This window comes from Sus scrofa, chromosome 17, assembly GCF_054392235.1.
Source record: "Sus scrofa isolate SSC_HxYL_T2T_F1_AM1 chromosome 17, Sscrofa_HxYL_maternal_Yorkshire_Landrace_v2.0, whole genome shotgun sequence".
Taxonomy (NCBI): domain Eukaryota; kingdom Metazoa; phylum Chordata; class Mammalia; order Artiodactyla; family Suidae; genus Sus; species Sus scrofa.
The window spans coordinates 12,769,345-12,793,881 of NC_139399.1; the positions used below are offsets into that span (position 1 = coordinate 12,769,345).

General features: G+C 36.1%; 1 protein-coding gene across 46 annotated transcripts in view; it reads left to right on the forward strand.

The window, feature by feature from the left end:
* The window catches only part of PCM1 (pericentriolar material 1), a 108,048-nt gene extending 83,958 nt beyond the window's left edge, over positions 1-24,090 (forward strand). For 29 of the 46 annotated variants that reach the window (XM_021077910.2, XM_021077911.2, XM_085002994.1 and 26 more), the window contains 8 exons: positions 890-952; positions 1,220-1,355; positions 1,644-1,804; positions 2,279-2,351; positions 2,873-3,129; positions 5,184-5,276; positions 5,368-5,485; positions 6,846-7,183. In XM_021077910.2, the coding sequence (XP_020933569.2) occupies positions 890-952; positions 1,220-1,355; positions 1,644-1,804; positions 2,279-2,351; positions 2,873-3,129; positions 5,184-5,276; positions 5,368-5,485; positions 6,846-6,871 (927 nt within the window). In that variant the 3' untranslated portion in view covers positions 6,872-7,183. Of the gene's footprint in view, positions 1-889; positions 953-1,219; positions 1,356-1,643; positions 1,805-2,278; positions 2,352-2,872; positions 3,130-5,183; positions 5,277-5,367; positions 5,486-6,845; positions 7,184-22,865 lie in introns of those variants that run through there. The other 17 variants (XM_085002992.1, XM_021077919.2, XM_085002997.1 and 14 more) reach the window with 1 other exon arrangement.
* Positions 24,091-24,537: the final 447 nt, after the last annotated feature.

Below are 24,537 nucleotides of genomic sequence, written 5' to 3' on the forward strand. Positions count from 1 at the left end.
TAGGTGGAATCATGGGCTCCTTCAGGAGAGGAAATATGAGCTAAGGCATGGACAGACATGAGGAGTTTATAATGAAGATGAAAGGGAAGAACATTCCAGGCAGAGAGAACTGCTAAGTATAAAGACCCCAAGGAAGCATTGAGTGTTTTAGACAGTAACGAGAAGGCTAGGGAAGCAGGAACACTTTAAATGAGTGAGTGTTTAGGAGATGAAGTCACAGAGGTCAGTAGGGCCAAATTATGGAAGCTTAGAAACTGTGATAAGGACCTTTTATTTTAATCTAAGCATGATGGAAACCCGTGGGAAAGTTTGAAATAAAGGAGTGACATAATCTCATGTACAATTTAAGATTTGTCTTGATGTGATATTGAACAGTACTTATAGAAGAGTAGAGATAAAACCAGTTGTAAGGCCATTGAATTAGTCCAGGCAAGAAATGATGTGTCGTAGCTTTGAGTGTGTAACAGCAGATAGATTTTGATGATTGAGTCAATAATACATTCTAATAGTTTAGATGTGGATAATAAAATAAAGTACAGGCTGTGTCCTAACTTTCTGACTTGTGCATTTGGATGATCGAAGGGCCATTTACTGAGATTGGGAGGGCTGAAGGAAGATGGCGTTTTGGAAGGAAAGGAATCAAAATTTTTGTTTTAGACTTAGTAAGTTTGTGATGTTTCTCGTATATCCAAGGAGCTGTCAAGTAGGCAGTATTGCTTTTTATTTTGTCCACTTAAAAGATTTAAATAGAAGCCTTGAATTTTTCTTTCTAAGAAAACAGTCAACTCTTTGGATAATGATTAAAAAATGCAGCATTTGTTAGTTTACTGTGTACTTAAACTGTAAATAATGATTACCCCTAAATTCTGCTTAATCGATTTGCTTATAGGCCAAAAGGATACTTGAAGGAGATCATGGCTCACCTGCTGGAGAAATTGATGATGAAGACAAAGTATGTGCTAATTAATTTATGCCAAAAATAATGCTTTTGAAACAAAATATTAAATAATTTAGTAGCTTTTACCTTAGTGTTTGAGAGCTAAGTATATCGTAGACTGTCCTTTCTTCTGACAAATTTTTTTTCTTTAAAAACAAAACTAAATTAAAAGTGATTCTTTTTATTACCTAATGACTATTATTAATTTTTATAGTAGACTTACTACATACCTTTTTGAAATGTACTTTAAGGAATTCATTCCTCAAATTTATTTGTGGCCAGGACAAGGATGAGACTGAAACAGTTAAGCAGACTCAAACATCTGAAGTTTATGAGGGAGGCGGTTCCAAAAATGTGAGATCTGATGTTTCTGATCAAGAGGAAGATGAAGAAAGCGAAGACTGTCCAGTGTCTATTAGTAAGTGTAAAGGCTCTAAACCTAATCTAGGTTTATACATTTAGTTCTTTATAGATCACTTATTGAAGCAATTTGGTGGAGTGGAATGAATATACAGTTAGGTATCAGACAACTCTGAATTTGAATTCCAGTGTGATCCTGACTAAATTACCTGTCCTTTCTAGGCTGCAGTTTTCTAGTACTTACTGTTTTGAAAATTTCAGCTATTTCCTGTAAAGCATTTGGGAAATATAGGAATGCAATTATTAAGTGCTGAAATTTTACTAAAAATTGTATATTAATTAACAGATTTGTCCAAAGCTGAAACTCAGGCTTTGACTAATTATGGAAGTGGAGAGGATGAAAATGAAGATGAAGAAATAGAAGAATTTGAAGAGGGCCCTGTAGATGTCCAGACTTCACTTCAGGCTAACACTGAGACTGCGGAAGAAAATGAACATGATGATCAGGTATTCCGGTGCAGACGCACATGCCCTCCATCAGTCTCACTGTACTACTGGATTCTTTTTGTTTATTTATTTTTTGGCCACATTCGCAGCATGTGGAAGTTCCTGGGCCAGGGATCAAACCTTTCTTCATCTTTCCTCCTGGTCAGTTCCTCCTCCTTTCACTTATCTCTACATATAAATGAGTGCCTTTTAGTTTCATTTAAGATAGAGTCTGGCCTGAAAAAAATAATAAGAAATACTAGACTCTATAATGTTCCAGTTCTTTATATTATTTTGAGGTTAAGAAAAGGAAAACTTTTTACTTAGCCATGTTGAAATTGCAACCACACCCTCCTTCTTGAAACACTTTAAAAGATATTTTCAGATTCCTTTGTGTGAAGGTCTCACGTTGCAGAACCCACACATAGTAATCATCTACTGTATAGTGATCATATATTTAGGCCCTGCTATTAAGATACCACTTTTTCTTTCTAGGTTCCACAACATGACTTTGAAAAATCAGCAGAAAGCAAAATTGTCCCATCAGAACAAGAACCCACTATGAGTGGTAAGAAGTCTAAAAGTGCCTGTATGTGCTTAAAAACTGAAAGAAAGAAAAATAAATAAATTCTTAGCTAATGGAAGTTGAAAGTTATTTTGGACCTGTGTATGTCCTTTTTCTCTCCCTTAATCATTTGTAGAAAACATGAGGGCTTTGTTTCTACAAATAGCTGTTAAAGCAAATTTGACAAATATTTAAACATAGAAAAGATTTGCAAGAAAGATATCTTTAGACACACATGTAGGGGATTTTTAAAAAATACTCATTCCTGGGCCTCACTCCTAAAAATCCTACTTTATATTATAAATCAGCTGGATTTTAGGGATCTAATTTTTACAGCATCCTCAGATGAATCTGGTCAAAAAATTCAGGAACCATTGATAAAGGTAATTTCAAGTTACCTTTTCTTTGTGGTCTTAAATGTCTGGATTACTGTCATTTATACGTATTTAGTCTTTATTTGGTGTAATAGTAAAATTTAATGACAATTGCATTACGCTAATATTAATACTTTCTTTTGATGACAGATGACCAAGATAGCACTCCTGTGAAGCCCTGTTACCTCAATATCTTGGAAAATGAGCAACCTTTAAATAGTGCTGTCCAGAAGGACTCACTCACTACTATCGATTCATCCAATCAACCTAACCCTTTGCCTTTACCTTTAACTGAAATTGAAACCTTGGTGCCTAGAGTCAAAGAAGTTAAATCTGCTCAGGAAACTCCTGAAAGCTCTTTGGCTGGAAGCCCTGATACTGAATCTCCAGTGTTAGTGAATGACTATGTATGTATCATTTCTGTGCATATTTCATCATTTTCAGGTTAACATTTCCAGCACATAAACTCAACTTTCCTTTGTGTTTAGGTTTAGAAACTGCCAGAACATTTTTATTTCTTATTTAAACTTATTTTAAATGTGACGAGAAGGATGATAGTAAATTAAGATGATCATCTCAAAATATGAAATTCTGCTTTTTATAATTTTGAGAACCAAAGAGATGAGTTTTATCTGGCAACCTTGAGAGAGAGTTCAAGTTCAGATATGAAGGGATAGTGATGGTGAATCATTTCTTAGGCTCCTCATGCTTTACTTCTCAACAATTTAGAACATTTGATAAAGCTGATAGTTTACATTTGGGATGAGAAATAACACAATTTGACAGCAGTAGAGTCCCTGTCTCTTACAGTGAATGACAGGAAAGTAAGCTGGCAAATCTGTATTTATGATATAGGTAGGTAAATTTAATTTTACTCCGGACCTTTGTTTCAATTTAATTTTATAGCAAATAGATTAGTTTTTGAATCCATGGGGTTTGTATATGTTTTATGTACTTCCTGCTCTTTTGTCAGTAAAAACAAAAGGATTTGTAATAATGTACCTTTAGGTATAAGTAATGTTTCACATATTTTTAATTATCAGTTTCCTCCCCAAAGATATATCTACAATTATGATTTCATAGTTTCTCAGCAAGAGGGCTTATAATGTTTCAAAAACTACACTAGAGGAGTTTCCATTGTGGCTCAGTGGGTTAAGAACCCGACAGTGTCTGTGAAGATGTGGGTTTGATCCCTGGCCTCACTCAGTAGGTTAAGGATCCACTGTTGCCACAAGCTGTGGTGTAGGTCACAAGTGTGGCTTGGATCCAGTTTTATTGTGGCTGTAGCGTAGGCCTGCAGCTGCAGCTCCAGTTTAACCCTTGGTCTGAAAATGTCACATGCTACAGGTGCAGCCATAAAATGAAAAAAAGAAAGAAACTTTTGTAGAAAGAGTAACCCTTTTAACCATTTTTTTTGCTTCACTACCGGAAAAATTTTGCATTTAAAACTGAAAGTTTTAGATTTATCCTTGCTATTATTTGATAAGTGCATAGAATTGCTATAGGAGGCATTCTTTCAAAATTAACTCAAAGTTAGATCATAGAGGGTCTTCAATTTGAATTTTAGGCAGGGGACACTACTGAAGGTCTTTGCATAAGAAAGTGAAATAGGTCAGCATCATGGTTTTTGAAGATAAATCCAGTGATAGTATAAGTGCTGTAGGAGTTGCCTTGTTGTGCAACAGGTTAAGGATCTGGCATTGTCACTGCAGCAACTCAGGTCACCACTGTGGCTTGGGTTTGATCCTTGGTGCAGAAACTTTACGTGCCACAGGTGCAGCCCTCCAAAAAGTGTTGCCATGGAAGCTGTATTAAGAGGCTCCATTATCATATAGACACAAAACAAGCTGAAGGAGCGTGAGATGGGTGAGAAATGTAAGAAAAAGAAAACCTAAGGTTCCACTTGAGTAAATGGTAGAATGATGATGCTCTTAAAAATCATAAAGAACTAGAAGAATAAAGGACTAAAAGTTTCAGAAAAATAGTATGAGAAGTTTTTTAGTAACTTTGTAAATCAGTAAATCATACCTCATCTTTCTGTTTGAGATTCTAGAGTTGATAATGAAAGTCCGTAAATGTTTATTATTATATTATGCTGGATACAGCTCTGATGCATTCTGTAAACTTATCAAGAGATAAGAGCTGTTCTTCTAATTCCTTTAGCCTTCAGTATAACTGTTATTATTTCTTTCTTTAACTTATATGAACTGGTTCTTTGTTTTGTAAAATGGAAACAAAAGATTGGCTATGTATGCCCACAGCTGCAAGTGTGTAGCCCTTCCTGTGAATTCTAGATTTCTGTTCACAGAGATGAATATAGGAGAGCAAATATAATAGGATTACTGACATACCATACATACATAGGAATCCACTTTATCATCTTATCAGTATGGATGACTTTGATTTAGATGCAGAGGTAGAGTGGATTGCTTTCATTAAATATAATTCGTTTATCTTATAGGAAGCAGAATCTGGTAACATAAGTCAAAAATCTGATGAGGAAGACTTTGTGAAAGTTGAAGATTTACCACTTAAACTGACAATATATTCAGAGGTATTTGGCTCTCTTTTAATTAAACTTATCCTTATATAACCCATAGTTCTAAGATGAAAAATGATTTTGTATTTTTAATTTCCACTCCAAGGCAGACCTGAGGAAGAAAATGGTAGAAGAAGAACAGAAAAATCATTTATCTGGTGAAATATTATGTGAAATGCAGACTGAAGAATTAGCTGGGAATTCTCAGACATTAAAAGAACCTGGTAAGAGTTACCAGTTTTAACCATATCATATTGAAATCAGCTTTAACAGTATCATATTGGAAAACTGCTGAATCATCATTTTGTTTTGTCTTTTAAATGGGCTACTGGGTCCTGGAAGATTTAAGACAAACATTAGAAAGGAAGCATAATTCTGTAAAAAATTTACTCCCACTGCTTAATTTTTAAAATAGTATTATCAGAAATTTTTTCCTGTTTTTAAAATCTTCAAGTTGAATAAAGAGGTAATATATATTATATGCACATGGCTTAAAGAATAAAAGGTACAAAAGCATTAATGATGATTGGCAGGAACCCACTTCCTTTAATTATTGGTTTTCAGTTCTTTTGAAGGAAACCTTCTAGATCTCTAAATGCTATTTTTTTAAATTTTCTTAATTAAAAAATTAGATATCTCTTGTCTCCCAAATGAACAGTATTTGCCTTTCCTTTTTTCAGTGTTCACATTATTTTTGCTTTTTCTGTTACCTTTGTTCTTATAAATATGTACATATTCTAGTTCCATCAACTGTGGTCTTTACCCAACTACTTACTGATCCTAACCGTTTCCCTCTGCCTTCTCTGTTCAGTTTTACACATATTCTTACATTATTAAGGTTATTGAAGTAAACACACTTAACATTTTGTATTTGTAACTATAGTAATTAATTCTTCTCTAGTTTCCTGAAGATGATTCTATATAGATTGATTGATTGCAGAGCCAAGTGATAGTCCCACATTGCCTTCTTAACCCTAAGACCACTCACAGAACATTTCTTGTATTAAGATAAGGGATTTTTTTTTAATTCTTTATCAATTCATCAATTGATTAAACTCTTATAATAATTTTTTTAAAAAAAGAAATAGGGTGAAGAGAAGGGCAAACCAAATATCAAAGCTTTGGTTAATTTCCCAGTCTTCAGCCCATTTCTGTAGGAGCTCAATTGGTACCCATCACCGCTGCTGCCTGTCCTGGTGTGTCTAGGCTGCAGCTTGCTCACTCTTCACCATGGCTCCATCTGCTTTGAACATTCTGGAATTTGCTGTTTTCTCCTGTCTTCTGTTTTCTCACCACCACTCTTCTTTTGTTGGTCTGTTCTTTTTTCCCCTAGTGCGATTTTTTTGAGAGACAGGAAGTACCTGCTCAGTCTGCCATCCTAAAACAGAAACCCTTACCTATACTTTTTAAACTCTTAACTGTGTGTTATTAGGGGATTATTGCTGCAAAACCAAGTTTCCTTTGTAATGACTTTTTATTAAAAGTGAAAGTTTAAATGGAAGAGAGCAATAGTAAACCAAATTCTAGTATGGTCATAATTCAGTAAGTAATTTGTAAGTCATTAATTATGATTCTGTTTTTCAGAAACAGTGGGAGCCCAAAGTACATGAGGTGTCTTCAGAGAATCATCTCTGTTTCCATAGTAAACTCATATATGAAAGTGGCACTAAATAAACATCTGTTTTGATCTATATAAAATGTAAATTAGTTTGACACTGCATTTTTAGGAGGTATGCTAATTTCAGCCCATGGCAGTTTAAAACATCAGAAATGGAATTCTGGAAAGATTCAAGCCTTGATACACTGTGGGGTTTTTTTCTTTTTCTTTCATTTTTTTTGGTCTTGATTTTCTCCCCATTGTGATGTTTGGTAACATTAAATTTAAAATGTAGTTTTAAATAAAGTTTGGTCTTATCTGTAAATTATATTTTTTGGAAATTATGTTGAATTATATACAGCAGAATATTGTTCTATATATAAGTAAGCTATTCAGAGAAGAGCAATGGTCAAGAGTTAGAGAAATACACTATTTATTATAAAGCCCATCCTTTTGGCCACTTTTCCAGATAATGCCAGTGTTGCTGTAGTTGGATCTAATGTTCTTTTAGACCGCCTGCATGTCTTATTACTCTTGTGCGAGAATAGGGCAGGTTATAAAGGTATCCAGGATATCTGTGAAGTTACTGTAGAATATAAATACTCAAATTGGTTAACAGATTTAGAACACCTGCCCATAGTACCTAGAACTTACATAATTATCTATTCATAAGTATTTTCCAGAGGTTCAATTCATATCTATGTTGCCTTAGTCTAAAAGTTAAAAAAAAAAAAAGTAGTTTCATATAATTAGAGAGTATTTCTGTACAGACAAGTAAAGTAACATTGTGATTAATTTAAATGGAAAACCAAGCTCTTTAAAGTAGGGACTAATAGAACTAAATTTATGGTATGGACAAGAGCATTAAGATTCTTTATGCCTTTGGACAACCCTGCCGTTTGAGATGATAGTATAGACCAAGCTATAGCAGTTGCTTCTGTGTGTAGTGAGAGAGAAGCAGGTTCACAGATGAAGTACTGAGAAAGGAAAATCTATGAAGGGACTTCTTTATCACTAAGTAAATCTTCTTTTAAAAGGTGGTGTACTTTTAGATCCCAGACTTGCCATTGTATCCAGTGAGTTTTCACAGAGCCAGTTAATAATTAAGTCAACCTTACAGATGCTTCCTTGAATAAAATATGAAGCATTATTCTAAATAGTCTTTAAGCTGTAGGTCACAGGGGAAGTCCTCAAATAGTCTTTTATTTTTATTTTTTCTCTTTTAAATTTGTCAGCAATTGACTGAAGTACTCCATAAGAAAAGACTTTCGTTAGTATTTCTTTGAATTGTTTCTGTTTTTGTTTTTTTAGGGCTGCACCCATGGCGTATGGAGGTTTCCCAGGCTAGGTGTCTAATCAGAGCTATAGCTGCTGGCCTACACCACAGCCACAGCAATGCCAGAACCGAACTGCGTCTGCAACCTACACCATAGCTCATGGCAACACCGGATCCTTAACCCACTGAGCGAGGCCAGGGATTGAACCCACGACCTCATGGTTCCTAGTTGGATTCGTTTCTACTGTGCCACAATGGGAACTCCTCTTTGAAATTTTTTTTATGATACCTCAGTGTAAAACTATACTATCCAGTCAAGGAGTATTAAATTAGGATTTCCCTATAAGAACATTTACTGTATTGCTACTTAATTTAAATTATGTGAGACATACCTCCAACTTCAGAAAAACATTTTGAAAGCTATCATTCCAGAAACAGGAATTCTTATTCAGTTGGCTTGACGTCAGGGAAATTGAAACATAGGTTACACTATATGTATACTTAAGTTCTATATTTGATTTCTAGATTCAGTATAGGAAGTGGAGGAAACTTCATTTTGGTACTCAAGCCAAGCCTTACATATTAAAATATTAAGACTGTCTCTCTCTCCCTGCATGCATGTTAAAGATCAGTATAGTGGAAATGTTGTACTTGTATCTTAGTTGTTACCAGTTGTTACCTATGAACCTTACCAAATTTGCTTATTTGACCTATGTTAGAGTTGTTGTAATCTGGTCTGTTTTCTATTGTAGTAGATAATTTAGTTTTAAAATAAGCTAGGATGCAAGAGCAGATAACTTGTTTAATATGTTTTTTCCCTGGTAACTGTTGCTAAAGGGTTAGGCATTAAATGTTACTGTTTGTCTTAATTTTTAAGTTAAAAATTTGGTTAGAGGTAAAAGAGGAAGAGAAGATTAAAATGAGAGAGAGACCCCTATACAGGTTGAAATAATGCCCAAAATACTGAGCTCACCAGACTGTGCAGCAGGTACTCTTCATATTTTGTAACATTCACTTTGGGTAAATGATTTTTCACTGTTAATAAATGTGCATACAACCTTGAATGGCATTTTCATTTAAACTGACATGCTCATTTATGCTTTAGGGTTTATTCCAGAATTATGGTTTGACAATTTTAAACCATATACAAAAAAAATCAGTGCAAACTACTATATGTTAATAGATAAACCACAAGGTCCTACTATATAGCACAGGGAACTGTATTCAGTATCTTGTGATAAACCATAGTGAAAAAGAATATGTATATATATATGTGTGTGTGTGACTGAATCACTTTGCTGTACACCAGAAACTAACACAACACTTAAATAAATCAACTATACTTCAAACCAAAAAAAAAATCAGGACATGAAAAATAGCAACATATCAACCAGCCAGAGAGATTTATTAAACTTGAGACTTTTTACAGTGCAGTTATGTCTGTGTTTTTAGTTACATCTGTCTTATATACTGTGTACAGAACATTCTCATATTTACTCAGAAAACTTTCTTTAATATAAGGAGTTGTCGCTCAGTCAGTTAAAAATCTGACTAGTATCCAAGAGGACGCGGGTCCGATCCCTGGCCTTGCTCAGTGGGTTAAGGGTCCATCGTTGCCATGAGCTGTGGTTTAGGTTGCAGACATGGCTCAGATCTGGTGTTGCTGTGGCTGTGATATAGGCTGTGATAGGATTGCCTAGTCACCTTGCCTGGAAGAACCAGCATTTCTTGTTCTTATTACCATACAAGTCTGTTACTTTAATGTTCACTGTTTTTTCCTCATAATAACTAGTGCCTATGGCTGACTCATTTTCCATTAAGGAGCAGAGGGAAATCCTATGCCTACAAATGACTGTGATTTATGTATAAACAGTTTTAATTATCATACCAGTTTATTTTATCTGCCCAGACTCAGAAATACCCACAACAGAACATCCTTTGGGCCAACAATTTATAGAAAGTTAATGAATTGGTTATTTTGAAAACTAATCATAGCATGTTTCAGTATAACAGAGTTTTCTCTCATATACTTAATACATTTCTTGCATTATGACTTTTCCTGCATATAGTTATCCCCAATATATAGGTCTGGCCAATCACATGTGGTTAATTTAAATAATATAGTTGTAAATATTAAGAATATTAATTAGAAATCTTCACCTTAAATGAGCCATATCTCCCAAAGTATAGTTGCCTGTTTAAGGCCACTCTGTTAATCAAATGATGTCATGAAAGGACTTTGAAAAATATAAAGTGTTAACACCAGTTCACAGTAGTAACAGTCAACATTTGAGTTAAACCTCACTTTTAGTGAGACTATGTCCATATACATTTAGGACTCTCCCATTTGCATTGCTCCTTCACCAGTGTTGCTTCATAGTTGATACTCATTACTTTTCCTAGAAGGGGAACAGGCATGGGTTACTCTACCAAATGAAGCAGTGTTCAAGGAAATGCTTTGATTACAAGTGCTATGTAAATGAAAGGTACCATGTATATTCTATGCTGGAGAAAATGCCCAGAAAAAGAAGGGTTAGGATTCTCCTCAGATTTACCCAACTCAGTAGTGAGGTTTTTGCTTACTTTTCAGTTCTTACAATTTATTTTATTTTATGGCCACCCCCATGGCATGTGGAAGTTCCCAGGCCAGGGACTGAATCTGAGTTGCAGCTGTGACAACCAGCTGAGGATGGAACCTGTACCTCTGCAGTGACCCAAGCCACTGCATTTGGATTCTTAACCCATTGTGCCACAGTGGGAACTCCTCTGATATAATTTTAAATATATTTCTAAGACATATTTTTTAAAAATATCTACCAGAATCCATAATTGCTTCTGTGAGTTTTTTGCTTAACATCTTTTCTGATGTGTGCTGGCTTATATAATCTTTTTGTAGTTTTTCCCTCTTTAGGTAAGGAAGCAAAGTCTAAAAAGCCTTCATTACAATGGATTTTTTTTTCTTTTTTTTTGACCGCACCCATGGCATGTGGAAATTTCCAGGCTAAGGATCCAACCGTGCACTCATTTGCGATCTGTGCCACAGCTGCAGAAATGCCGGATCCTTAACCCACAGTGCCTCACGGGAACTTGAAATTATAACAGATTTTATATGTGGAGTTTTCCCATGGTATCGTTTTTATCATGCTAGATATCTTCTATTTCATTTTATTTATTTTCATTCCTTCACTCTTACTATCCCCACATCCCTCCAAAATGTTTAAGACATAGGTAGAGTAATGGAGGTTATGCTACAAAACTAGTATTTCAAAGAGCTTTTTGGTTTTTTGTTTGTTTTTTACTAAAGTATGGTTGATTTACACTATTAGTTTCAGTTGTACAACATAGTGATTCAATATTTTTTTATTGATTATACTCCATTTAAGGTTATTAAAAAATACTATATTCCCTGTGCTATACAGTGTATCCTCGTAGCTTATTTATTTTATACATAGTAGTTTGTACCTCTTTATTCCCTATCCATGGCTTATCCCTCTCGCCTTCACTCTCTGCATTGGTGACCATTAGCTTGTTTTATGTATCTATGAGTCTGTTTGTTTTGTTATATTCATTTGTCTTATATTTTGGATTACACATATAAGTGATAATGTATACTATTTGTCTCTCCTTGACCTGTTTCACTAAGCATAATACCTCCTAAGTCTGTCCATGTTGTTGTAAATGGCAAATTTTCATTTTTTTTTTTTTATGGCTAACATTCTATTTTGTGTATGGGTGTATGAGTATACCACATTTTATTTATTCATTTGTCTGATGGACATTTAGGTTGCTTCTTTATCTTAGCTATTGTAAGTAATGCTGCTGTGAACATTGATGTGCATGTATTTTTTCAAATTAGTGTTTTGTTATCTTTGAATATGTACCCAGAAGTGGAATTGCTGGATCATATGGTAGTTCTGTTTTTAGTGTTTGGAGAATCTCCATACTGTTTTCCATAGTGGCTGCACCAATTTGCATTCCTGCCAACAGTGTGCAAGTGTTCCCTTTTCTCCACATCCTAACCAACACTTGTTACTTGTCTTTTTGGTAATAGCCATTGTGACAGGTCAGAGGTGATACTTCATTGTAGTTTTGATATGCATTTTTCTGATGATTAATGATGTTGAGCACCTTTTCATATGGCTGTTGGCCATCTGTATGTCTTCTTTGGAAAAATGTCTATTCAGGTCCTCTGCCCATTTTTTAATCAAGTTGTTTGTTTTACGTTGAGTTATATGAGTTCTTTATATATTTTCGATATCAACTCCTTATCTATATCATTTGTAAGTATCCTCTCCTATTCTATAGGTGACGTTTTCACTTTGTTGATAGTTTCCTGTGCAAAACTTTTTAGTTTGATGTAGTTCCATTTGTTTATTTTTGCTTTTGTTTCCTTTGCCTGAGGAGAAATATCCAAAAAAAAAATTTTTTTTGGAGACTGATAATCAAAGAGCATACTGCCTGTGTTTTCTTCTAGGAGTTTTATGGTTTCTGATATTAGGTCTTTAATCCATTTTGACTTTATTTTTGTATGTGTCATGAGAAAAATGTTCTAATTTCATTCTTTTACATGTAGCTGCCCAGTTTTCCCAGTATCACTTATTGAAGAGACTCTCTCTTTATGTATTGTTGTCTCCTTTCTCATAGATTAATTGACCATAAATGTGCAGGTTTATTTTCGGGCTCTTTTCTGTTCCGTTGATCTATGTGGCTGTTTCTGTGCTAGTACATACTATTTTGATTACTGTAGCTTTGTAATATAGTTTGAAGGCACAGAGTGTGATAACCACCAGCTCTGTTCTTTTTTCTTAAGATTTGCTTTGGCTATTTCAAATAGCTTTTTAAATTAATTTTCAATTTTATCTTTGCTTATGATTGCCCTTTTCTTTTTCTCCTCTGAATTTCTTTATATTCCACCACCACAAGTTGTCAAATTTAGGTTATACAGGTGTTTAATTGATTAATTTCTAATAACCCTTTTATGTTATCCATCATTTAACTCTATTGTATTTGAGTATAATTATTGGTAATAACTAGAAAAACAAGGTATGTTTCAGGATGTAAATGTTTTCTAACCAAAGAAATATAAATTTTCCATTTCTTGTTTCATGTGATTTTGAAACTTATTCTCTGATGATGTCAGTGGTCAGTCTTGGATTTTCATATAGAAAATTTCAGTACCTTCCAAGAGATGGTCAGGATTTAAAAGGTCAGCTTCATATAACATTGTATAGTTCAGCTTTTTTTCTTCTATCAATATTAATACATTAGTGTTTATGTTCTTTAGATTAAATTCTTTCATAATATTTGGATATCTATTGTAGTAAATCAATTAAAAAAAGATAGTATTACTATGACATTTGGAGACATATGATGCTCAAAAAAATACCCTGATGTTTTTAACCCTCTCTGTTCTTTATTTTATTATCTGCAAAATGAAAGAATTATCCTGGATCCAGGGATGTTTCAGTATTTACTTTTTGTCTTTTTAGGGCTGCACCCACAGCATATGGAGGTTCCCGGGCTTGGGGTGTAATCGAGCTGTAGCCACCAGCCTACACCATAGCCACAGCAATGTGGGATCCCAGCCTCGTCTGTGACCTACACCACAGCTCACAGCAACCCCTGATCCTTAACCCACTGAGCGAGGCCAGGGATTGAACCTGCAACCTCATGGTTCCTAGTCGGATTCATTAACCACTGAGCCACGACAGGAACTTCTAGTATTTACATTTTATCAAATGATAATACTGTTTACATCTTTCAAAGGAAGATTTATGGAAAGAATTAAAAATGGAAATTTATAAGCAATTGTACAAATAATTATCAGTGTTTACTAATAATGTGTTACTATCATGGTGAGCAAGAAAATATTGGGAGTTCCCATCATGGTGCAGCGGGAGCAAATCTGACAAGGAACCATGACAAGCAAATCTGACAAGAACAGGTTCGATCCCTGGCCTCGTTTAGTGGGTTAAGGATCCAGCATTGTCGTGAGCTGTGGTGTAGGTCACAGACATGGCTAGGATCTGGTGTTGCTGTGGCTCTGGCATAGGCCGGCAGCTACAGCTCCAATTAGACCCCTAGCCTGGGAGCCTCCATATGCCTCAGTGCGGCTCTAAAAAGACAAAAGACAAAAAAAAAAAAAAAAAGGTATTGAAAACCTATAGTGTCTATTTCATAACAAAATTGGGATTAAAGTACAAGGATCCATGTGACCCCCAACCTGTTTCGATCACTTTATGATTTGCAAGGCTCTAGCCCCTTGCCTTGGCATGGTGGCACAGCCTGACTAAAATGTCAACTTTCTTGTCACTTGATAGAGGTCTTCCTGGGCATGTCCCCAGACTAGATTCCATAGGATGGGAGAAAATTACTACTACTGCAGAATACCACTTTTTCTTCCTATTCCCTCTAGGCTTTGTGAAACCATACTCAGATGTTATGTAGCCCTATCTCACCTTAAATGTAAATAACCAAATGATTTTAAGTTTTTCAGCCTTGACATTCTAGAATCTCTGTATGGCGAGATTTACAAAATTTATATAGAAATGCACTGAAGTTCTTAAAATAAACATTGACGTTCCCTAAGACTTAATCTTTAGATCTCTCAGCTACACTGTGTAACCTTGTTGATCTCATCTAACCTCACAATTCGAAGCATCTATGATCTTTCTACTTCCAAGTTTATATGTCACCTCTCAAACTGCTCTTCTTTTGAATGTCTAGTAGGTTTTTTGAACTCGATGTGTCCAAAACTGAGTTGCTGATTGCTTTCATTCTGATTTTTCTAGTCTTCCCGTGTAATAAATGGCACTTCTAAACTTCTTTCTCAAGACAAAAACCCCTGAAATTACCTGTAGTTCTCCTTTCTCCCAAACCCCACAACCAACTAGTTTAGCTCTTTAAAATGTAACTGTAATCAATCAATTTCCATTCCTTCTGCTACCATTTTTAGTCAAGCCACCCTTATCTTTTGATTGGGTTATTATGGTAGTTTAAAAAAGTATTTTTTATTAGAGTATAGTTGATTTACAGTGTTATGTCAATTTCTCCTGTACAGCATAGTGACCCAACCACTTTTCTCATATTATCTTACTTACATCATGGTTTATCCCAAGTATGGGAAGGTCCTACCCCTTCCTTCCTTGGCTTCCTATAACTGAATCTTATCACAGCAGCCAGAATCATTCTGTTCAAATATCTGTAGCTTTCTGTTTCACTCCAGATCAGAACAGAACAGTTTTTTGTTTTTTGTTTTTTCTTGTCTTTTTGCTTTTTCTAGGGCCACTTCCCACAGCATATGGAGGTTCCCAGGCTAGGGGTCTAATTGGAGCTGTAACTGCCAAGCCTATGCTAGAGCCACAGCAACTCGGGATCCGAGCCGCGTCTGCGACCTAGCCCACAGCTCGCGGCAATGCTGTATCCTTAACCCACTGAGCAAGGCCAGGGACCGAACCTGCAACCTCATGGTTCTTAGTCAGATTCGTTAACCACTGAGCCACGTCAGGCACTCCCAGAACAGAATAGTTTTTACAAGGCCCTACAGGACCAGTTCTCTACCTCTGCCTCATTTCTCCTTTTCCCCATTATTCACTCAGCTTCAGTCACACTGACTTTTTTGCTGTTTCTCAGATATGCTGGGGACCTTCCCACCACTGGACCTTTGCATTTGCTGCTCCCTCAACCTAGTGTGCTTTTCTCAGATATTTTTATGGCATGCATTTAGTGAGATCTATGTGTATCTGACTTGTAACTACAACTCGCAATAAATTATTCCATCACAAAGTTTTATTTCTTTATCTATTACTGACCAGCTAAGTATGTTACTTACTTGTACTGTCTGTCTCCTCTTTACCCCCTAATTGAGGGGTAACTTATAAGGGCAAGAATTTTTCTCTGCTCTATCTCCTGTAATATAACTAACCTTTAGAGCAGTTCTTGAAAGTATTCACTGTCTATTGAATAAATTAGTAAATTCTTATAGTATTCCAAAGGGAGATTCAAGTTGTTACATTTTACTAAGAAGGTTTGGCTATCTCATGTAATTATGACAGATTCTTCTCGAACAGTTTTGAAAAAAACTAGTACTCCTATGATAGTATATTTTAGACAAAAAAGTTGGAGCTTTTTCCAGCTGAGGAAAATACAAATAGATACCTAGTTATTCTTTTTCAAGATAATAGGTGAGTCATATGCATTGATTGATAAAATCAAAGTGAACATGGAATTACTTAAAATGCAGTGGATTCAGTGATGTGATACACCAATAATTTATTTTAATATTATTTTATTTGTATTTTCTTATTTTATTTTAATGGCTGTACCCATGGCATATGGAAGTTCCCAGGCTAGGGGTCGAATTGGAGCTGTAACTGCCAGCCCATACCACAGCCACAGGAGTACGGGATCTGAGCTGTGTCTGTAACCTACATCATAGCTCATGTCAACACTGGATCCTTAACCCACCGAGTGAGGCTAGGGATCGAACCTGAGTCCTTATGGATATTAGATTCATTACCACTAAGCCATGACAGAAACTCCCACACCAATAGATTTTAAACTGTTCATTGGAAAGCCTTTCAAAATGACCAGGTTTTTACTCAAATTTAAGAATATGAGTTCCCATGATGGCTCAGCAGAAACAAATCTGACGAGTATCCATGAGGACGCATGTTTGCTCCCTGGTCTCACTCGGTGGGTTAAGGATCTGGCGTTGCTGTGAGCTGTGGTGTAGGTCACAGACATGGCTCAGATCTGGTGTCGCTATGGCTGTGGTGTAGGCCAGTAGCTACAGCTCTGATTCAAACTTTTATATGCTGTGGGTGCAGCCCTAAAAAAAAAGCCAAAAGAAAATTTAGCTATTCTATGTACATAATTTTGCATTTCCAATTTTAGAACTGTCTTCCTAGTTTTCACAAAGAGAAAACCTGCTGGGATTTTTATTGGAATTGCATTGAATAAATAGATCAATCTGAGAAAACAAAAATGTAAACAATATTGAGTTTTCTAACCTGTGAACACTGTATAGCTTTCCATTCATTTAGGTTGTCTTTTGGCTCTATATAGAAATTTAGTTTGATAGTATTTTTGTCAACGTTATAACTTCCTGCCTACAACATTCACTTCTTATGTAATAAATGACCTAATACTTGCCTGACTTTGGCTATCCACAGTATTCTGGCATTGCTGATTTCAGTGTCACAGATTTGTGAAAAGAGAAGGGATTTGGTAGATTTTTGCAAGAAACTGTTCTAGAACAGAGGTAATTAATGTTAAATCGCCACCACTGTTTACTGCCTAGTGGATAAATTAACTTCCCTGTGGGAAACAAAAACAACTCAATGTTAACTCTTCTCCAAAGCTGATGGATTCCACTCGACCTCTCCAAATAGAAGGCCAAAAATCCCAATTGTTAAATAAATATTGTTACTGAGGATCCAAGATGTGGGAAGGACAAAGAACAGGGCCAACCTTACCAATAGTTTCTGACCTTTAAAGGCAAATGAAACCCTGCCCTGGCATCTTCCAGTCTCTGCAGAGAGTGGCTGAGTAGGGCAGAGGAGAAGGAATGAGTGTGGGCCTCTTGTCTGTAGGGAATATGCTGATCAAGTGGGAAGTCAGAGAGCAGAGTAATATAATCATGATATTAAATCACAAACATGACATGCATTTTTTTTTCAGCAAAAACAATGCCATTTTCTATATGCTATTTTGCAGAGTTGGTTAATTCATATTTTGGGGAGTGGTGTGCAGTGGGGCATATGGTTATTTATGTTTTGCACAAACTTTAAGACATTGTGTGTACTGACAACAAGTTTAAATGAGACATCAGTGATTGGTCAAGCTCTTGGAAGGTCATCTCTATGCCAAGTAAGCATATTTTTTATATGAAAAACACCATGAATTCATTCAGCAAAGCATCAAGGAAAATTATAGAAGTTTGGATGCTAGTCAGATTGGGATGGGAACTGAGCCATCATGGGAACTCCTTTATTTATTTTATTTTTGGCTAGAGATTAATTTGAAGTGTTTCTGATCATTTATGCAATTACTGAAGGTCTTCAGTATTATAATAGATGCCAATACCACTCACAGCTGCTTTTCACTGAAATATTTTTCTAAATTGCTCAGTGAATTTTATTACATTTATAGTTGTACAGTGATCATCACAACCCAATTTTACAGCATTTCCATCACAATTCACTGAAATATTTTAAAATCTACATCTGTCACTGTAAAAAGTCATGTCAAATTTATTTCTCCACCCTTGTCATTACCTTGTACTGGCACTTTTAAAGGGAAAGGATGAAAGAAAGCATATATGTGGACACTATTCAGTACACTGTATTCTTCATTGATCTTCAGGTGTACAGCAAAGTTATTTATATATATATGTGTATTTCAGATTATTTTCCATTATAAGTTAAACATTCTCTTTGAAGAAATGTTTCTTTAGGTTCTTTTGCCCGTTTTTTTTAATTTGAACATTGTGAGATGTTGACTTGTATGACCTCTTTATGTATTTTGGAAATTGAGCCCTTGTTCATCACATCACTTGCAAATATTTTCCCACAGTCTGTGGATTGTTTTTGTTTGTGGTTTCCTTTGTGGTGCAAAAGTTTTTATGTTTGATTAGATCCCATTTGTTTATTTCTGGTTTTATGTCTTTTGCCTTGGGAGACTGTGATCTAAGAAAATTTTGCTACTATTTATGTCAGAGAATGTTGTGCCTATTTTTTTTCTTCTAGGAGTTTTATGTCATTCTTATATTTAGGTCTGATAGGGACAGAGCAAAGGGACAAAGTAGTTGATTAAATAGTTAATCTCAGTAGGGGATTGTAAGTAAAGAAAATAGTATGGGAGAACCCTGTAAGTTAATGATCATTCAAGAAAGCAGGCTTGCTTAACCACAAAACCATGCAACATAGCCTAAGACATAACCCCCAAACAATAAAACAATGGTGGAAAGAGACCCATATCTTGCCCAGTGAGGTTTTAGTAAGTTAATGATTCCTAGTATATGCTTCTCTGGGCACACTAAAAACAAAAATATAGGAAAAGGTGATGTTATATTGAAAGCTGAAATATTTCTCATATTTAATGTGTTACCATGTTTTGCTCATTTCCATTGGTCCATGACAGTCTCAGTTTGACCTTGTAGGGACAAGAAAACCCCCCTGCCCAACATGGAGGAGGAGCTAATGATGGAAGTTTAATGTCTACTCAAGAATGAGGAAGAAAGTGGTCTCCTCCCCTCCCCACTTCCCTTTGATTATAAAACTGTAACACTAAGTTCTCAGGGCATGGCCATAGCACCCCCTTGCCCACCCACTGGTATTTCTCACAACTCTCTCCCTACCTGTCCCTCTGCCTCTCGCTGAATTCTTTTTTACTCCAGGACAGAAAAACATACACTTTATTACTAAGTTCTGAGACTGTGTTCTGCCGGTTTCAGGTCTTTAAACAATTTTGAGTTTATTTTTGTATACTGTGTGAGGGAGTGTTCTAATTTCACTGATTTACATGAGACTGTCCAGCTTTCCCAACACTACCTGCTGAAGAGACTGTCATCTCCATGCCTCCTTTGTTGAAGATTAATAGGCTATAGTTAAGTGTGTTTATTTTTGAGCATTGTTTTTAATCCTTTGCTGGCTCTTCTGAGCAAAACCACAAAGCCATGCAACATAGCATAAGGCTTTTCTAAGAGCACAAAAATGGCTGTAACAGTCCCTGCAGAAACCAGAGAATTCTATCCTGTTCCAAACAGCAGTAAAGTCTAGCTTCTGGTTCTGGTATCACTAAAGCTAAGCAGCCCTTGTCTGAGGCAATGATCAGATAAATCCCTTTTGATGCTAACAACTTCCTCCTGTGACACTACAGTCACTAGAGAGGGAGTGTGTGTGTGTGTGGCTAGGAGTGAAAACTGAGGAAGGAAATGGGAGGGAGGATTATTTGAAAATTTTAAGATCTACCAAGACAGACCTTGCCTTTTCTTTTTTGCTCAACATGATAATCCCATACCTAGCAGATACATTGTTGAATGTGTTCCCAGTATATTTTTAACGTCCTTATTTGAAGGATTATTGTGAATTCTTTTTTTTTTTTTTTTTTGTCTTTTTGCTTTTTCTAGGGCCATTTCCCACAGCATATGGAGGTTCCTAGGCTAGGGGTCTAATTGGAGCTGTAGCTGCCAAGCCTATGCTAGAGCCACAGCAACTCGGGATCCGAGCCGTGTCTGCGACCTACCCCACAGCTCGCGGCAATGCTGGATCCTTAACCCACTGAGCAAGGCCAGGGATCGAACCCGCCTCCTCATGGTTCTTAGTCGGATTCGTTAACCACTGAGCCACGAGAACTCCCGTGAATTCTACTTTATACAATCTGCTAAGTTTTAACACAGTTATATACCCATATTACCCTATAACAATCAAGATAATAAACCTGTCATGCCCCATATTTTCCTGAGGCCCCTTGGGAAACCTTCCCTATCACCTCTGCCCCACTTTACTTCATCTCCAGGTAACCACTGATTTGCTGTCACTATTGATTAGTTTGCATTTTGTAGAAATTTATATAACTATACTGTATGTGTCTTTGGCTTTCTTCAGCATATTATTTTGAGGTAATCTGTGTTGTAGTGTGTATCAGTAGTTCATTTCTCTGTACTGCTGATAAAAATTCCATTGGACATATCACTGTTTGTTCATCCTTTAATCTGTTGAGATGCACATTTGGATTGTTTCTGGTTTAGATGTGACTATACCATTTCACATCATTCTATTACATGCTGGGGGTTCCACTTGCTCCACATCCCAGCCAGCACTTGGTATTATCAGTCTTTGTAATTTTTAGTCATCCTAATACATGGATAGCAGTATCTCATTATAGTTTGACTTGCATATCCTTAATAACTAATGATCTTGAACATCTTTTCATGCACATACTTGCCATCCACTTGTTGTCTTTAGAATGTCTTTAATTATTTTGCCCATTAAAAAAAAAAAAAAACTAGTTGTTATTTGGTACCCACATATCTTCTCAGTGAAGTGTCCAAATATTTGCCCATTTTTAAAATTGGGTTGTCAGATTTGAGTTTTAAGAGTTTAGATACAAATCCTTTATCAGATCAGTGATCTGCAAGTCTTCACTGAGGTTTGTCTTTTCATTCTTTTTTCAGTGCTTATTAAAAAAGAGGTTCTTAATTATGTTGAAAGCTGTTTTTTCTCTTACGCATCATGCATGTAGGTAGAATCATATCTAAGAAATTTTTCCCTAAGATCACAAAGATTTCTCTTTTTTCTTCTAGAGGTTTTATGGTTTAGACTTACTCATTTAGGTCATTGATTATCATTTTTAATTTTTATATATGGTAAAAGGTACAGGTCAGTATTCCTTTATTTGCATAATTAGTATCCAGTTGCTTCAATACCATTTGTTAAAAACACTCTCCCTTTTCTACTAAATTGCATTTGCACCTATTGAATAAATGGGAATTTGCTCAGTTCATTTCCTCATCAAGCTGCAGGATATAAGGAAGATATAGAAAGGGAGTCAGACTTGTTTGTACTTTGGATAAAATGTAATCATGATAAAATATACTCTCATGAGAGTCTTCCAAGCAGAGCCCCACACAGAATCATGACTAGAACCTAAGCACTGCCCTTATGAGGAAGACCAGGGATCACTCCAGCCTGGTTCTATATATTTCTGCACTGTAGCTTAAGAGCAAGCATTGTAGAAGGGCAGAACAGAATCTTTTTCATATTCCAGTTCTGGATAGATAAGTTGTTTTCCCCAAAGGCTTCTGTTATTCAATGACTTAGTAACCAAAAGGGTTGAATGTTAAGTTGGTATTTCCAAAATGACTTGATTTACGAAATGGTAATTAGAGCCCTGGATACACATCTGCCACCCTGTCTAGCCTTGTGCTTGTGTTGCTGCAAACACTTTACAATTTGCAGTTCACAGAACTGCTCAAACTCTTTGCTTCATATACACTCTTGTCTCTGTCTCTAAAACATTTCTTGCCTTCTTCATCTGTCGAATTCCTACTCATTCTTTAAAACCTAGTTCTTGGCGTTCCATTGTGGCTCAGGGGAAACGAATCTGACATCCATGAGAACGAAGGTTCGATCCCTGGCCTCACTCAGTGGGTTAAGTATCTGGCGTTGCCATGAGCTGTGGTGTGTAGGTTGTAGACATAGCTCAGATCCTATACTGCTGTGGCTGTCGTGTAGGCCAGAGGCTACAGCTCCACTTGTGACCCCTAGCCTGGGAACCTCCATATGCCATGGGTGTGGCCCTAAAAAGATAGAGATAAAAAAATAAAAATAAAATCTAGTTCTCCAACCTTCCCTTTCTGATGGCAGTTTCTCATTTGTGTTCACCTTGCACAAATTCACATGGCCAGTCAAGTCACAGTAGGTGATTTACTGTTCTGGCTCCCCTCTCAGGCTGTAAGATCCTTGGGGAAGGGGCTGCATCTTATCCAGCCTTATATAGTGCCTGGCATATGACAGCTGTTCACTCAGTGTTGAGTTCAATGTGAAGCACTTCAGTTACAAGCTGTTCAGTCTGTGTAGGTGGAAAATACTGATTTGGAACATAGGGCAACAGCCAGGAGTCACAATTCCTTTATTTCTTCCCACCTTTTCAGATCAGATTTTCCAAGTATAGGGGTCCTCCAGCAGGTCTTCCTTCTCCTTTTTTCAGCTGCCCCTCCTTTTTTCAGGCACCTGTTTATCAGGACTCAGTGGACCCTTCGCCAGATTGGAGTTGAAACCCACCTGCCTCCCTCTCACCAGGACTGTCCTTGCAGGATGCCCCAGGGATTTTGTGAAAATGAACTTGGAATGTCAGTAGAGTAACTGTACCCTCACTCTTACAAATGTGTTCACTGATGATGTCATTTGACAAGCACTGTTTGAATGTCTTGAGAAAAGGCATTCCTCCCCACTGTTAGTGGAAGCATATAAAGGCTCAGACACCAGAAGGCACACTTAGGCACATCTCTCCATTCTTTTTTTTTTCTTTTTTTTTTTTTTTTTTTTTTTTTTTTGGTATTTAGGGCCGCACCCATGCCATATGGAGGTTCCCTGGCTAGGGTCTAATCAGCGCTACAGCTGCTGGCCTAAGCCAGAGCCACAGCAATGCCAGATGTGAGCCACGTCTCTGACCTACACCACAGCTCACGGCAGTGCTGGATCCCTAACCCACTGAGCCAGGCCAGGGACCAAACCTCATGGTTCCTAGTCAGATTCGTTTGCACTGCGCCATGACGGGAATTCCCATCTGTCCATTCTTTAAACTTTGACTTATTCAAAGTATGTTCACTGCAGCATTATAATTGCAAAACCATGAAAACAAACTAAATGTCCACAAATGTATTTTAGAATCCAACAAAGCATTTTAAAAGGATAATGAAAACTGACAGTGACATGGAAAGAGCTTCAACATGTGGGAACTGGAGAGTGAAATAAACTTTTCATTTTAAAAAACTTTCTTACCAAAAAGAATAATGTGCTGTATTGTTTGTATATTTTTAAAAATATTAAGGTAACCTAGCCCAGTGACTTCTTGTACAGAAGCCATCAAGTAGCTCAGAGGTATAATGGATAAAAATAGGTCTGATGCAAACATACTGTGTTGTTTCTCTGCATACAGACAAAATCTGGGTTACATTATTAATAAAATTTAAAAATTACTATTAAATAAATCTTGTAATATCTAGAGCAGAACATAAAAAATTCCTTCTAAATTTATCATTGTCACTTGATAAAAAATTACATCTAGTTTTTCTATGCTGAACTCTGTAAAATATTGATTCTGTAGAATACTGTTTGTTGTTCACTGTGTTAAGAGTTTTAAATTTGTTTTAATTTGAAGAGGATAAAAAGTTCTGTAGGAAAACTAATGGAACTGTCAAAAATAAAATTATAAAAAATATTTCAGTAAAACTTACACTTCTGTTTTTTAACTACCTTGGCAAAGCTGCAACTGGCTATTTTTTATTTGTTGTTTGTTTTATGGCCATGCCCATGGCATGCAAAAGTTCCCAGGCCAGGGACTGAACCCACACTTCAGCTGTGACCTAAGCCAAAGCAGTGACAACATGGTATCCTTAACTTGCTGAGCCACCAGGGATTCCTTGCAACCAGTTATTTTAAAATTCTACTTACAAGTATTTTACAAAAAAAAAAAAAAAATGATTCACCAAAGGACAGCTGCTTGGCTATAATTCTAATAAACCACTTGAATGTTTGATTAGCTCTTCTGTGTGTTTTTAATGCTGAATTTGTCTGTTTAAGTAGCTGAGTTGAAAAAAGAAAAAAGAGCACCTATACTCATTCCTTGAAATATCAGGTCTAGCTGGATAGTCTTATCAATTTGATGATTAAAAAATA